This window comes from Trachypithecus francoisi, unplaced genomic scaffold (genome assembly GCF_009764315.1).
Source record: "Trachypithecus francoisi isolate TF-2019V2 unplaced genomic scaffold, Tfra_2.0 Lachesis_group19, whole genome shotgun sequence".
In the NCBI taxonomy this organism is placed as follows: Eukaryota; Metazoa; Chordata; class Mammalia; order Primates; family Cercopithecidae; genus Trachypithecus; species Trachypithecus francoisi.
This window is the reverse complement of record NW_022681464.1, coordinates 32,330,561-32,346,608: the sequence shown is the minus strand read 5'-3', so window position 1 is coordinate 32,346,608 and position 16,048 is coordinate 32,330,561. Positions and strand designations below refer to the sequence as shown.

Genomic DNA, 16,048 nt, shown 5'->3' with positions numbered 1-16,048 from the left:
CACAGCCATTGGCATTCAGCATGTCTTTCATCATAAACCATCTGGGTGATAAGACTGTAACCTCATACCCTTAAGCTTCCTTATCTTGCCTTGTACTTTTCAAAGTCCCATCAGCCTCTAGTATAGTGTCCTTGGATACACAACTGATGGTCGGTACAAATACTGCTAATGTTCTTACACGTGAACTAAGGAATCGGGCTGAGGGGCACATGACTTCATGGTCACTCAGTCTGTTTTACACACTTTGGAACTTGTTGCCAAAGAAACAACAATGCCGTGCCCAACATTTTTGTTCTTCAAGGACAATACATACAGTCTTTGTAGTTTTGCTGAGCCACTTCCAGCAAGGCTAGAGGAGCAACTGTTTAGCCAACGAGCTGACCTGTCAGCCCAGCTACAGATACTCTGAGCACTCAGGTGGGCAGGACTGTGATTGTGGAGCTACAGGGCTTAAGAGGAAGAGTATGTGGGGTGAGGCAATGCCCCAGAGCTTTGAGTTGGAGCATTTTTGAGCACAGAAGGGCCTCACAGATGAGCTGTTAATGTTTTATGACATTTATTGCAAATATTTATCAAAATAAGAAACCAGCTAAATGCAGCATGTAGCTGGACCAGGGAGAGGAGGGGAGGAGACTATAACAAAACTAATAACGGTGGGCAGCCATAGGACATGGTTCTAGAGGGTACATATGTCTATAAATAGCACCTAAATGCAAACTTAGTTTCCTAATTAATTACTCATAATAGAAACCACTCTGATTTTGTAAAAAAGTAAAATCTCATACCCAGAGAAAAATTCCAGCAAAGCATTTTTCTATGGTTGCTTTTAAATACCTATGATAATTCACTACTCTTGTAACAATGTACTTGTCTAAATTTTAGCCAATCTATCAGCTTCACCTGTGTGCAACATGGGTCAGAATTTTTTTTTTTTTTTTTTTTTTGGAGACAGGGTCTCACTCTGTCTCCCAGGCTGGAGTGCAATGGTGCAATCTCAGCTTCCTGCAACCTCCGTCTCCAGGGCTCAAACGATTCTCATGCCTCAGCCTCCTGAGTAGCTGGGACTACAAGTGCGTAACAGCCGCCCTGCTAATTTTTGTATTTTTTGTAGAGACAGGGTTTCCCATGTTGCCTGGGCTGGTCTCCGACTCCTGAGCTCAGGTGTTCTGCCTGCCTTGGCCTCCCAAAGTGCTGGGATTACAGGTGTGAGCCACCATGCCTGACCAGGAGTTTTTAAAAAGCCAAAGAAGAGCTATTTGAAACAAGACTAGATTTTGCAAAGTTCAAGCTTTCTAAAGCTTGTTCCTTGTATTCATAGAATTCACTTTCATAGATGGTTTATTCTTACTTTACAAGGTTTTTTTTTTTTTTGAGATGGAGTCTCGCTTTGTTACCCATGCTGGAGTGCAGTGGCGTGATCGCAACTCACTGCAAGCTCCGCCTCCCAGGTTCGTGGCATTCTCCTGCCTCAGCCTCCCAAGTAACTGGGACTACAGGTGCCCGCCACTACGCCTGGCTAATTTTTTGTATTTTTAGTAGAGACGGGGTTTCACTGTGTTAGCCAGGATGGTCTCGATCTCCTGACCTTGTGATCCACCCACCTCGGCCTCCTAAAGTGCTGGGATTACAGGCGCGAGCTACCGTGCCCAGCTAATTTTTGTGTTTTTGTAGAGACGGGGGTTTCACCATGTTGGCCAGGCTGGTCTTGAACTCCTGACCTCAGGTGATCTACCCACCTTGGCCTCCCAAAGTGCTGGGATTACAAGCGTGAGCCACCGCGCCCGGCCTTTACAAACAATTTTAACAAGTGCAGCTTTCTGGCTTCTGCTTTTTTTTTTTTTCTCCTAGCGATGGAGTTTCACTCTTGCCACCTGGGCTGGAGTGCAGCAGCACGATCTCGGCTCACTGCAACCTCTGCCTTCCGGGTTCAAGCAATTCTCCTGCCTCAAACTCCTGAGTAGCTGGGATTACAGGTGCACACCACCACTCCTGGGTTATTTTTGTATTTTCAGTAGAGACGAGGTTTCACCACATTGGCCAGCTGGTCTTGAACTCCTGACCCCAGGTGATTCACCCCCCTCGGCCTCCCAAGGAGCTAGGATTACAGGTGTGAGCCACCATACCAGACCAGGAGTTTTTTAAAAGCCAAAAAAGAGCTGTTTGAAACAAGACTAGATTTTGCAAAGTCCAAGGTTTCTAAAGCTTGTTCCTTTTGGTCATAGAATTCATTTTCATAGATGGTTTATTCTTACTTGACAAACAATTTTAACAAGCGCAGCTTTCTAGCTTCTAAAGCTCATGGCAGGCCAGGTGCAGTGGCTCACACCTGTAATCCCAGCACTTTAGGAGGCTGAGGCAGGACGATGAGAGACTCACTTGAGCCCAGGAGTTCAAAGGTCAAGACCAGCCTGGGCAACATAGTGAGACCCTGTCTCCAAAAAAAAAAAAAAAAAAAAGCTCGTGGCAGATGAAGTAGCGCTTGAGCCCATTAGCATAGGGGAGAGAGGCCAACACACTGACAACAGCAGTTCTGTATTAACTGTCAGCAAGAGTGGAATCTAAAAATATAAAGAGCAGACACAAAATATCCAAAAAGCGTCTGGGGTCATTCAAGGGCAAGTAGATTTTATATACATTGATAGACCCTGAAAGGACAGCCCCAAAGCTAAGCCACTGTGTCAATTTAGAACAGATTTGGTGTCCTGTATTTAATAAAACAGGAGCATTATATCTCAGGGGTCAGCAAACCACAGCCTGCAAATCAAATCCTGCAAGCTGAGAACTGTTTCTACTTTTACAAATTTTTGCAGAGGCAGGGTTTCACTCTGTTGCCCTGGCAGAAGTGCAATGATACAATCATAGCTCACAGTAACCTTGAACTCCTGGGCTCAAGCAATCCTCCTGCCTCAGCTGGGACTACAGCCACACACCTCTGCATCCATCTAATTTTTAAATGTGTTGTAGAGATAGGGTCTCACTATATTGTCCAGGCTGGTCTCTAACTCCTGGCCTCAAGCAGTCCTCCTGCCTCAGCCTCCCAAAGTGCTGGATTATAGGGATAAATCACTGCGCCCAGCCTGTTTTTACATTTTTAAATGATTTTAAAAAGAAGAAAAAATATTTCATAATACGTGAAAATATGAAATTCCATAAATACAATGTTCAAAAATAAATAAAGTTTTATAGGAATTTTTTTTTTTGAGACAGGGTCTCCTCTGTCCCCTAGGCTGGAGTGCAGTGGCTCGATCACAGCTTCATTTCCCAGGCTCAAGCCATCCTCCCACCTCAGCCTCCCAAGTAGCTGCGACTACAGGTGCATGCCATCATGACCAGTTAATTTTAAAAACTTTTTTCGTGGAGAGGGAGTCTAGCTATGTTGCCAAGGCTGGTTTGGAACTCTTGGATTCAAGTGATGCACCCGCCTCAGCCTTCCAAAGTGCTGGGATTACAGGTATGAGCCACCGCACTGGGCCTTTTTGTTGTATTTTCTATGGTTACTTTTGGATTACCACAGCAGAGCTGGGGCAGTTGGGAGAGATTTGTATGGCCTGCAAAGCCGAAAATATTTGCTATCTGGTGACAGTAATATTTACTAATATTTCAGTAAATATTACTAGACATAAATATTTACTCTATAGTATATACAGCATATATTTATATTATATAGTATGTATTTACAGTATATAGTATATATTGTATAGTACATACTATATATAATAAATATATGCCATATACTAATATGACTCCTGGCTGAGGCAGGAGGATTGCTTAAGACCAGGAGTTTGAGACCAGCCTGGATAATATAGTGAGACCCTATCTCTACAACACATTTAAAAATTAGATGGGTGCAGTGGTGTGTGGCTGTAGGCCCAGCTGAGGCGGAAGGATTACTTGAGGCAGGAATTCAAGGTTACTGTGAGCTATGATTGCATCATTGTACTCAAGCTTGGGCAACAGAGTGAAACCCTATCTCTGAAAAAATTTAAATGTATACTATATATATACTATATATAGTGTATAGTAAATACATTCTGTAGTATATATTTGCTATAGTAATATTTATATATTAATATAGCTTTACTGTAGTAAATATATTAGTAATTAGTAATATTTATTACCATTTACTATTTAGTAATATTTGCTAAAATATTAGTAAGCATTACTATTAATATAATGAATAACATAATAATTAATAATAAAATTAATATAACCAATACTATAATTAATATTATATTAGTAAATAGAAATACTAATATTTATTAAGCCTTTATAGAAAGTTTGCTGACTCCTTATATATACTATAGGTTATAAATATTTTAATCAAAAACGATCAAAATTTAGGCCAGGTGGGATGGCTCACGCCAGTAATCCCAGCACTTCGGGAGGCTGAGGCAAGCGGATCACTTGAGGTCAGGAGTTCGAGACCAGCCTGGTCAATATGGTGGAACTCCATCTCTACTAAAAATACAGAAAGCTGGGCGTGGTGGTGGCACGCCTGCAATCCCAGCTACTTGGGAGGCTGCAGCAGGCGAAGCACTTGAACCTGGGAGGCAGAGGTTTCAGTACGCCGAGATCGCACCATTGCACTCCAGCCTGGGCTACAAAGGGAGACTCCATCTCAAAAAGCAAAACAAAACAAAACAAAAAGATCAAAACTTAAAAAAAAAAGGGTTTTGGCTCTGTTTTTTAGGGGACCCAGGTCTCCAAACTGACATATTTTCTGAGGCTTCCAGGTGTTTGAGGCTTATTTTATTTCACTTAAGGGAACAAAACAGAGTGGTTCTTCGCTCATGAAAATGAAGAGAACGAACCTAAGTGTCTGTTCTTCTTCCTTGATTTCACGAATCCTCCAAATGGTGTCAATATGGTATACTTTCCAATTTAGCTATTTCATTACTACTGTCGATTTTTATTTCTGGAAAACAAGGTAGTGACAGACTGTGGTCCACACTTTCTAACACCTCCCCACTTCTACCAGTGCCCCTGGGATCTCCAGCATCAAGAAGCTGCAGGTGTGTTCTTTCAAGACTCCAACTAACCAGGCACCCAAGTTCAACACAGTCCCCAAGTGAGGACTTACTTTCCAACCTCTCTCTTACAGATTAGTAAAAGTTCTCTTTAGGTCTTACCTTCAAAATACCAAGAGTGGGTGAGAATTTAAGCAACTCTTCTATGACATCATTATACCCTTTGTTGGCTGCTTTCAATAATGCCGTTGTGCCGTCCTTAACACAAAGAGGAAAATAAAAGTTGATTATTAACATATGTCTGTGTTGCTTAAGCGCTGTCAGCTGGGAACTGGAAAGTACCATTGTCAGAAATGAATGAAATGTGTAAATTAAGCACAGATCAGCAATGTCTCTTAATCTAGGAGCATTTTAGAGAATATTAAGCAGTTAATTCTGCATGCAAGAGTATCAGATAAACAGTGACTTAGATTATGTTAGAACTCTGCCATTTGGGAATTCATACTCCTATAGTTCCTGAGAACACTGGGCAGGGACAAGGGGAATTTCAAGAGCATATTTGTAGGCCATGGATGGATCAAAGAGGCATTCTCTGCTGTTCATAACTTAGCAGAAATGGTTAACTGTCTTTAATAATTTAGATCACTGTTGAGCTGTATTTACTGTTTCTAAAAAAATTTATACGACCTTGCCCTAGTCTGCTCTAGGTATCCGCCTGTGTGTGGGCAGTAGGGGTTGGGGCATGGGTGATAGATTAAAATCTGCTAAAAGGCCAGGTGCAGTGGCTCACGTCTGTAATTCTGGCACTTTGGAAAGCCAAGGCAGGAGGGTCACTTGAAACCCCATCTCTACCAAAAATACAATAGCCGGGTGTGGTGGCCCAGTGCCTGTAATCCCAGCTACTCGAGAGGCTGAGGCAGGAGAATCACTTGGACCCAGAGGCGGAAGTTACAGTGAGTTGAGATAGTGCCACTGCACTCCAGCCTGGGTGACAGAGTGAGACTCTGTCTCAGAAAAAAATAAAATCTGCTAAAAAAGAATGAAAAGCCAAATTCAAAAATTAATATTTAGCTTATGTTATTATTTTCTGGCTCAAGAACACAGTTTCGAAATTCCTTTTTGTCCCGTTTTCACATATCAATCGCTGTGTTTGGAGGATTTAGTTCACAATTCTCCTGTAGCCAAGAAACTACTTCGGCCTGCCATTAGGGTTTATCTGTAATCAGAAAGAAGGAAGATGGAATTGGGGGGCGGGGGGGTTCTTTTCTGGCTTCAGAGATTGTGGGAAGAAGAGTGGGAGAGAGGGCAGTGAAATGGCGGCGAAAGCGTCTGGTGATTTCCCTTTTTTGGAGCTTAGACTTGGAGAGGGGAAGGTGGGTTATGTAAGCAAGGGTTATACAAAGGCCACAGCAAAACACAAAAAGCAAACAGCATAGGTGGTCAGGCTCTCTTCAAGCCTTCCTTGTGGGGAAAAGGGCCTGCTGTGGGGCACACAAAGGCAGTATGAGGTGACACCAGCAGAGGCCAGTGGAGACTGCGGGCCGACAGGGGACGGGGTGCAGGGGGGTCTGCAGCCCCAAAGAGCAGGGGCGAGAGGCAGGGCCTGCAGGAGGCGCAGCACCAGCCAGGGGATCCCCCTACCCCAGCCCCCAGGACAGCCGGGAGGCCCGGTCTCTACCACCCCCAGGCCTGAGGCTAAGATTCCACCCTGTCTAGTGCGTCCCAAGGTCATCTAGGGTGGAGCAGGAGAGAGACCGAGCAGCACCGAATCGGACCTTGACTTTGTTTTCCTGCTCAAGAGCAGGTGGAGGTTGGGAGGAAGCCCTTGTGGGCTGCAGACTCAGTCAAGACCCGTTTTCTCCGCACAGGCGCGCTGGGAGGCTTCGCTCTGTGGCCGCGCGACCCGGGCACTCACGTTCCGCGCAGCGTCGCGGTCGGCTCCGCGCAGCAGCATCACCCGCACCACCTCGCTGTGGCCCATCTGGGACGCGATCCACAGGGGCGCTGTCCCGTCCTGCGGGAAGAGGAGGCGGCGGCCGCCGTGAGTGGGGCGCCCGGCCCCACCCGCTCACAGAATGTCTTGAACTCCAGGGGTCTGAAAGCGAATAGGCACTCCCTGACCGCAGATCATACTCTCCAGCTGATCCACACCGCCCAGGAGGCACTAAGAAAAGAGGGGGTGTGTGTAGACCACGCACGCAGACGGCACATGGATGAGCCTGCGCTACTTGAATAATTGCCAGTATTGAAATTTTGGCTTATAAAATCATCCATTTTGTGGCTGGATCTTTTACCAAAAAGTGTGGTACAGCCTTCATGGAAGGATGCATGGGAATCTTGCTTTGAAGGCTTGGGGGAGCAGTTGAGCTGTATACATACACCACAGCAGAACCAAATTCCACAAACCCAGAGAGAAGCCGGTCTATTCCTCCAGACTGTCCATTTCTTTGCTTTCCCAGTGGGTCACACCTTAATGTTCACACAATACACACCCTTCATTCCCATAGAAAAGCAGGCAGTTTCCTTTGAGGTGGGGTCTGCGGGTCAGAGAACTCAAGTCATTTCTCCTACTCTTCTAGTCTGGTGTCCAGAACCCTGCACAGCCACTTCATTTCTTAGGGGGCTTAATTTTATGTGGAATGTGTTGTTGTGTCTTCTAGGAAGCACATAAACTAGTTACGGCAGAACAGCATTTTGGGGAATATTTCCTCCGCTTATATCTGGGAGTATTTCCCCAATACCGCTTTCTCTGTGCACACCAGGCCATGAAGTGGAGATATATTGCTCCAGAGGAGAAAAAAGTAAAACGTGCAAGGGATGGAGAAGGATTTGACAGTAGGGTGGTTCCCACCAGACGGGATGGAAACTGGGAAAGCCTTCCAATGTGTGAAGGAGCTAGAGAGGGAGGGGGAAGGCGGAGGTCAGATGAGCGTGTCCATGTTTTCCTCCCCCACTGCGTTGAATCTCGGGTGTGTTGTGGGGGAGTGGTAACCTAGGGGTGGTAGAAACATCAGGTCAGTTATGGGGAATTCCAGATGGGAAAGGATTTTCTCTTCTTGTGAGAAACCGGGAAAGTTACAAGCCCTTTAGAGAAGTTCTGCTCTCTGCTGGTGCCCGGGAGATAGGAGAGAAATGGCCATGAGAGTTTCAGAGTTAATGGTCCCCCAGTCCCCATGGCCCACATGGGCCTAGCACCTAGGCATCCAGGAGTCCTGTCTGCCTGTGGGAAATCAGAAGCGATAGAGAAACAGTGGGCTGGAGTGAGCCTGGGGTTGGGAAGATAAGGCCATAGCGCCCTGACTTCCTGAGTAGAGGCAATGGCCAGGTCAGCAGACAATGGCGAGACCAGCTGCATCCCTGGGGTGTACCAGTGCAGGATGCTTGCGGACCAGCACAAGGGCGACGCATGAGTCTCCCCATGCTCATCTCAATGCCAGGATGACAGTCTCACTCTTAGGTCCCTTCGGAGAGAAGGGCAGAAGGGAGCAGGATCCAGAATTGGCTAAAGGTAACCTCTGATGTAATTATGGTAATGTGCCCCAAGAGACTGTTTTAGCCGGATAAGACTGAATTGCTCATCGGGGGAAGGGGGGCTGATGAGCAAAATGATTCAGTTATAGAATATAAAGTTACATTTTCTGCTGCAATGTGTAATTTCAATCTTAGCCTACTAGCAGAAGTAGGTACAAGATTGTTGCCCATTGCTGAACCGGGAAAGGAGGGAGGATGAAGACATCTGAGCTGGGTGGGGGAAGCTGGTGACTTGGGAGCCCAGGAGGATCTGGGGGTGCTGAAGAGCAGTCACAGGATGTTGGGACCTGTCTTGGGAGAGACAGTGGAAGAGGTGCTGAAACAAAGGATAGACGGAAGCGGAAGACACTTTAACCTACTTCATAATTGTTCCAGTGTCCTCTTGGTGGAAATATTCTTGAACCTAAATATTATCATGAGCTATTTGTACTTTAATTTGTACTTTGGTTTAAAAGCACTTCCATATTCTTTATTTGATTTTCCCAATTCAGGATTTAATTAATCAATCATTCAAGAAACCAGTAACGATAATTATTATTCGAGACAGGACTCTGTTACCTAGACTGGAGTACAGTGATATGATCAAGGCTCACTGTAGTCTCAACATCCTGGGCTCAAATGATCCTCCTGTCTCAGCCTTCCTGGTAGCTGAGACTACAGGTGTGCACCACCATGCCCAGCTATGTTTTTTTTTTTCTTTTTCCCTTTTTGTAGAGATGGGACCTTGTTTTGTTGCCTAGGTTGTTCTTGAACTCTTGGCCTCCAGCGATCTTTCCACCAAAGTGCTGAGATTAGAGGTATGAGCCCAGCCTTCTAAGTCTCAAGCAGAGTGCTAAAAATAAGTCCTGGAGAAGAGACATGGAGGTTTCCATATGACTGCAGTGCCATCATAAAGTATGGACAAAAATGCACAAAATGAAACAGGAGGGAGGGCTGCTGCATGGGGAATGTGGGCTCAGTGTCCTGGATAGAGTGCTATGTGAGCTGGGTCTTGAAGAAGGACCAGGATTTTGCTAGGTGGGAGAGCGGGGAAGGGTCGTTTGAGGAAGAAGGAAAAGCAGCTACAGTCACGGTGGCTTGGACAGGCATGGCTCCTTCACGCAGGGTGGGAAATCCAGCTGCTATAGCCAGAGCGGGGTGGGTGGGACCCTGGGAGGCAGGAGGGGATTGTGGGTCCAAGCCAGTGCTAATAATAATGTGCTTCTCCCTCGGTGCCTGCTCTGGGTCTGTTTTGTTCTTTGTCGCTCTCTCCACCAGAGGGCGGGCAGGGAGAGGCAGCCAGCAAAAAATGGCCCGCAGCTGTCTATTCGATATACTTTTCAATGGCTTGGTCATTATTAGTAAACTTGTATTAACAACTGAAACTCATATATGGGAAAGTGCTAAGAGGTGCTATATCGTGAAAAATCTATCTATCTATCTATCTATCTATCTATCTATCTATCTATCTATCTTGCAGTCTTGCTCTCTTGCCCAGGCTGGAGTGCAGTAGTGCCATCTCAGATCACTGCAACCTTTGCCACCCAGATTCAAGAGATCCTCCTGCCTCAGCCTCCCGAGAGGCTGAGACTACAGGCATGCACCACCACACCCAGCTAATTTTTGTATTTTAAGTAGATATGGGGTTTCACCATGTTGGCCAGGCTGGTCTCAAACTCCTGACCTCAAGTGATCCACCCGCCTTGGTCTCCCACAGTGCTGGGATTACAGGCATAAGCCACCGTGCCTGGCCAAAAAATTATTATGATCAATTTAGAACATCAATGATAACACTCATCAAATATGTCATCTTAATTGGAATAGTCATGGGAGGTGGAAAAAGCAATCAGTTCTTCCTGGCTAGAAGACCTTAGGCAAATCACTCTCAGTCTGAGTGTCCTCTAATGAAAAATTATTAGCTTCACAGAGATAAGTGAGAAAACATATAGAAAGGTGGTGAGCACGAGCACTGGCTCACAGATGCTCAGGAAATGTTAACTGCATCTGAGTAGTATTTATCATGAGAAACAATAAGCCCCTTAATTTGTACTTTTGTTCACAAAATACTTCCATATGCTTTTTAATTTGATTCTTCCATAGACCCTGTGAGATAACTGACTGTGAGCAGGTAGGAATGACTGGTAAAATGAGATTTGGGGGCCGCCTGTGTATTTCATTACTGGTAATTACATCTCCAAATCTGATTTTGGAACCCAGGGAGTTGCATGTGAGTTACAGTATTATTGTCAAATCAGATTATTTATCAGCTGATTATTTAGTTTATGAATTAGGAGAGGTTTTCCTCTTTTGTATACCTTAATTTCTGTTTTCTCTTATTTTTTCCTTCTGGTATAATGGTTAGAGCCTTCATTTTCATCATGAAAATGATGGGGTGCAGTGGCTCACACCTGTAATCCCAGCACTTTGCGGGGCCAAGGAAGGAAGATGGCTTGAGCCCAGGAGTTCGAGACCAGCCTCAGCAACACAGTGAGGCCCCCATCTCTATAAAAAAGAACAATGATTTTTTAATGTTTTTTTAATTAAAGATATAAAAATAATTTTGAAAATAATGAAAAGTAAGTCAATTTAGCTCCTTTTTGTAGGGCTTTGCAATGTATCAAAATGTGACAAAACATTTAAAAATATTCAAATAGGTTTTTGAATACTTCCATATACTTTGATATTTTTAATACTTTGATATTAAATCAAATAAATCATTGTGAAGTTATAACCTCTACAGCACTTTTTTTAAAAAGGTAATGGTCAGGCATAGTGGTTCACACCTGTAATCCCAGCACTTTGGGAGGCTGAGGTGGGTGAATCGCTTGAGGCCTGGAGTTTGAGACTAGCCTGGCCAACATGGCAAAATCCCGTCTCTACTAAAAATATAGAAGCTAGCTGGGTGTGGTGGCGCACGCCTGTAGTTCCAGCAACTCAGGATTCTGAGGCAGGAGAATCGCTTGAGCCTGGGAGGTGGAGGTTGCAGTGAGCCAAGATCATGCCTCTGCACTCCAGCCTGGGCGACAAAGCGAGACTCCATCAAAAAAAAAAAGTAATAGAACGTTTACCTTGAAGAAGGATGAGATTCATGTCTTTTACTATTTGTGTGTATATCAAGTAGAAAAGGATTTAGACCAATTTTTCAGACCAAGTGATAGAAAGAAGACAGATGGGTAAAAGCTACATGGAGACTTGGGGTCAATGTATAAAAGTTTAATGAGGGTTGGCTAAGACCAAAGAAACTGAGCAGATAGGGGTGAGTCCCCCACGCCTAGAGGTGTTCAACAGTAGCTGATTATCATAGAAAGGATTCGAGTAATAGAATGAGTTTTGTAGTTTCCTCCAACTGTGTTATTCCCTCATTTGATTCGAGATCGTTTTTACAGCCAGATCACAGCATGAGATGGAGTATATGACACGACCTGTATTAGAGACTAACCTTGGATGGTCTTATTTAGGCTTGGATGGTCTTATTTAGGCTCCTGAGAGTATCTGGGAAAAAGAACTAAAACCATCCTCCTCTGTGGGAATGAGTATCTGAAGCGGCACTAGCTCTTTGCTCTCCCGATTTCGTCTTCACACTCGGGTTACTTCTACCTATGGGGTTAGGCCAGTCAGAAAGTCTTGGGGACCAATTCTATTCTAAGCTGGCAGTCCAAGAGCTGTGAGGAACCTTGCCTGTGGCAGAGGGAGTTCAATATTGAGATAATTTTCTTACCCACCCTACCCTGACCTGGACCCTATTTCTTATGATTATCCCTTGCATCGTGTGCCTGGCCCAGCAAATGGGTCTGTAAGAGATGTTACCAGATGCTGCATTGCCCATGGTCTGACTCTATCCTCCCCAGTCAAGGGTGATGGGATTGAGGACAGGCAGGCCAGCCAGTCACTGTGGCCTGGTGCACAAAGATGAGCTGTGACAATGACATGGCTATCCCCAGAGTTTGGCAGTCTGATCCATAAACCTGGGGACCACATACAAGTAAGCAGACAAAACTGGTAAAAAAAAAAAGAAAGGAGTAGGGAGAGAAAGACATATGAAGGGACTTTGAGATGACAGAGAACACACGGCTCACTAGAGAAAGTACAGCCTTGATTTCTGATGGGTTTTCTGTTCCAATGAGGCCTCGTTGGAGTAGAAATGATAATAACACCAATACCTAACATTGCACTGGGTGTGTGTCAGACACTGCATTAAGAGTTTTGCAGGGATTATTTCATTTAATTCTCGCAGTAGTCCTAACAATACTGAATACTGAATAAATTCAGGGAGAGTAGGCAACTTGCTAAGGTCACACAGTTAATAAGCAAAATGGGAACTGTGTTTCATTTTAAGATATCTATATCCCCATCATTTCCAAGCTGCTCTCCACCCAAAAAATCTGGGTCTGCTCCCTAGCTGCCTCTTACAGTCTTCCTGGGGCTGATGTCCTGCTTATGAGTCTGGGCCCTATATCTGGAGCCTTCTTCTAACTCTCAGGGCACTGATCACTAAATGCTGCAGGCTTCCAGACCTTCTTGGTGCTCTGCACCAGCCATGGGGATCTTCTGGCAGTCAACACACTTTTTCTGAGTGTGTACCATGTGCAAAGGGCACAAGACAGAGTCCCTGCCCTTGACAAGCAGCAGGGCCTTCCTATGGCTGTCTGCTCTCATTTCCAAACCCTCAGGATTCTATGTCAATCTTTTGACTTCTTCTCCCACTGCCATTGATGGGTTCACCCCTCCAAGCTTCTGACGTGGGAGAACATTTACTTTCTGGCCCCAGCTACTCTGTGTACAAGTCAAGGCTTCTGTTAGGAGAAGGCACTTTATCAGACTGCTTTTCCTCCAGGCTTCAGAGAAATACTGTTTAGCACATGAAAAAGACTAGACAGAGATGAGTTATGACTGACTAACCTCAGCTCTGGGTTAACAGGATCAGACCTTTGCATTCTATAAAAGTATTGTTTTAATAAGGTGGGTAAGTTGAGTTGGGAAAATATATGTCAAGGCATTTGCTTAATAGAAAAATAGAAATAGGCACCTCAGCTAGTGATTAAAAAGGTTTGACTCATATTAACTCAAGTTGGTGAGGATACATGGAAAGAAATGAAAATGAATTTTTAGAGTGAAATCTATATTTCAAGGATCTCTGTGACTCTTGACCTCTTGGCTTAGGACAATATGGAAGGAAAATATTTTTTCAAGTTTCAAATCAAGAACATAGTCTTCCTTATTGTCTGGCTATGACTAGCTTTGGGATTATGATTCCTCATCCCAAAGTACTAAAAAGGTCTTCATTTAGTTCTCAGTGATAGAGTTACAAAGAAAAGTCATTCCCACTACAGTTCAGATTCCCTGAAGCTCATATCAAATGTCAGCTGAGTAATTTCAATGTAACTTTGTCAACATCCTGTTACAGGATTTTCCAACAATGACTCAATGTGTCAGCTGAGATTTCAGAATAAAATGCTGGTTTCCAAATACTCTACCTATAGTATATTTTACCATGTGCAGGCCATTTTAATAGAAACTTTTAGTTAGACTTTTTTTTTTAAACCTCCTTATAACTTGTGACAAAGTCAGCCAGGACTGGTATCACTTTTATCATATGCATGGCACTGTTTTCTTGGAACAGAATAAATATGCAGAGTTTACACTTTCAGAGAAGACGGAACTTGAGCTAGTCTGACCTGGATAGATAACAACCTCTAATTATAAGCTCACAGTAGGTAATACAAATTATTATGATTTGAGGGCACAAAGAGGTATACTCTATAAAAAGGAAAAATTCCATTGCCTTTTTTTCCCCAAAGCAATTCTTATTTTATAAGACACCCTTTTCCTGAATAACAATTCTTTCAGGGCTGAACTCAAAATAATTCAAAACAATTGCATTAGATGCAGTCTTTAGAAGGTGTAGCACTTGCTCCTTGACCAGAGGGAGGATCCCTGCACGCAAAGACTAGGTCATCCACTTTGACCAGGTTATCTTAACTCTTGAGGAAGAAAAAACAGCTGTGGTGTGTTGTGGCTACTGCTGCAATGTTGGTTTACTCTTTAACTTCTTGGCTTCAACATCGCTGCATGACTCATTTTAGATTTAAAAGTGGGCAGGACTCATGCAACATTTGAAATACAATCTCTTATATCAGCTTGGTTTTTTACAAACAGTACTTTAGGCATATAAAGAATAAAATTCAAAGTGCCAGAAATTATTTCGGAAGGATGTACTAATAGAGAGACTTGATAATCTTGATAACCTCACATTCTCAATTCACAGTGGTATCTTCAATAATGGCCCCAAAATCAAACTTATGCAATCTAAAAATAACCAATTCCTCTTACTAATTTTAGTAAAATGAAGCCTCTGATTTAGAATCAATCAACAATAACAAAATAAGAAGGACCAATATGAAAATATTAAACTCCAATCCTCAAAAGTCAACTCCAGCCGGTACAGAAGTAAAACTTTTTTTGAAACTGCTTCCTTTCCCAGGAGTATTCCTGGGGCCTCCTAAGAAAAACTTTACAATTCTAAAAATATAACCTTACATTGATAGCACTGTCTGGCACATGATAAGTACTCAAGAAATATTGATTGCGTGTTGAATAAAACAATTATTTAAAATGTGGGCATTTGAAGAGATCATCAGGCTCATCCTGCTCAGTCTCCTAATTTTCAGTGATGCAAGTCAGGCCCAGAGAGGTTGACTCACTTGTTCAAAGCCACACAGCTCAAATTATTGGCAGAGATGGATCGAGAACTCGGGATTCCTGACCTCAAAACCACTTCGCCTTCCTAACCTCAAACCACTCTGCCCAAAGGCTCTTTCTTTTTCTCAGGCTCCTTATGTGCTTGGGCTTCTAAAGACTGAAGAAACCTGTGTCCAAGAGCTCAGACCAGCCTTAAAGTCCTCATAGCTGTTCATTATGTGAGCACAGAGAGGCGCTCCTGTATCAGGTCATATTATAGCGGAGATGTGCCTGGGCACAAAATCAGCTTGACTTTTCCCTAGGAAACTACCTTCATAGTAATGTGTCCTTAATTTGAAATGTTTTGTTAAAAATAAATTAACCTGGGGCCAGGCATGGTGGCTCACACCGGTAACCCCAGCACTCTGGGAGCCCAAGGGGTGCGGATCACTTGAGGCCAGGAGTTCGAGACCAGCCTGGGAAACATGGCTGTCTACCAAAATGTATCTCTACTAAAAATACAAAAATAAGCTGGGCGTGGTGGTGCGCACCTATAATCCTAGCTATTTGGGAGGCTGAGGCACAAGAATCGCTTGAACCCAGGAGGCGAAGGTTGCAATGGGTCAAGATTGTGCTACCACACTCCATCCTAGACAACAGAGCAAGACTCTGTCTCAAAAAAAAAAAAAAAAAGTTAATCTGGACAAAAATAGTACCTACACAAGAGAAGCTAATTATAATACTGTACATTTGGAAGGTTCTTCATTGTTTATAAAGTGCTGCCTGTATAATCCTGCATTTCTGTTCTTTTTTAAAATTATTACTCTTTTTTTTTTGAGACAGAGTCTTGTTCTAGTGCCAAGACTGGAATGCAGTGCTGTGATCTCAGCTCA

At 43.8% G+C, this 16,048-nt stretch overlaps 1 protein-coding gene across 4 annotated transcripts in view; it reads right to left on the bottom strand.

Moving 5' to 3' along the window:
- The window catches only part of ANKRD29 (ankyrin repeat domain 29), a 78,073-nt gene that overhangs the window by 25,513 nt on the left and 36,512 nt on the right, over positions 1-16,048 (bottom strand). For all 4 annotated transcript variants that reach the window (XM_033178128.1, XM_033178130.1, XM_033178129.1 and 1 more), the window contains 2 exons: positions 6,883-6,981; positions 5,130-5,225 (listed from right to left, as the gene is read on the bottom strand). In XM_033178128.1, the coding sequence (XP_033034019.1) occupies positions 5,130-5,225; positions 6,883-6,981 (195 nt within the window). The remainder of the gene's footprint in view (positions 1-5,129; positions 5,226-6,882; positions 6,982-16,048) is intronic.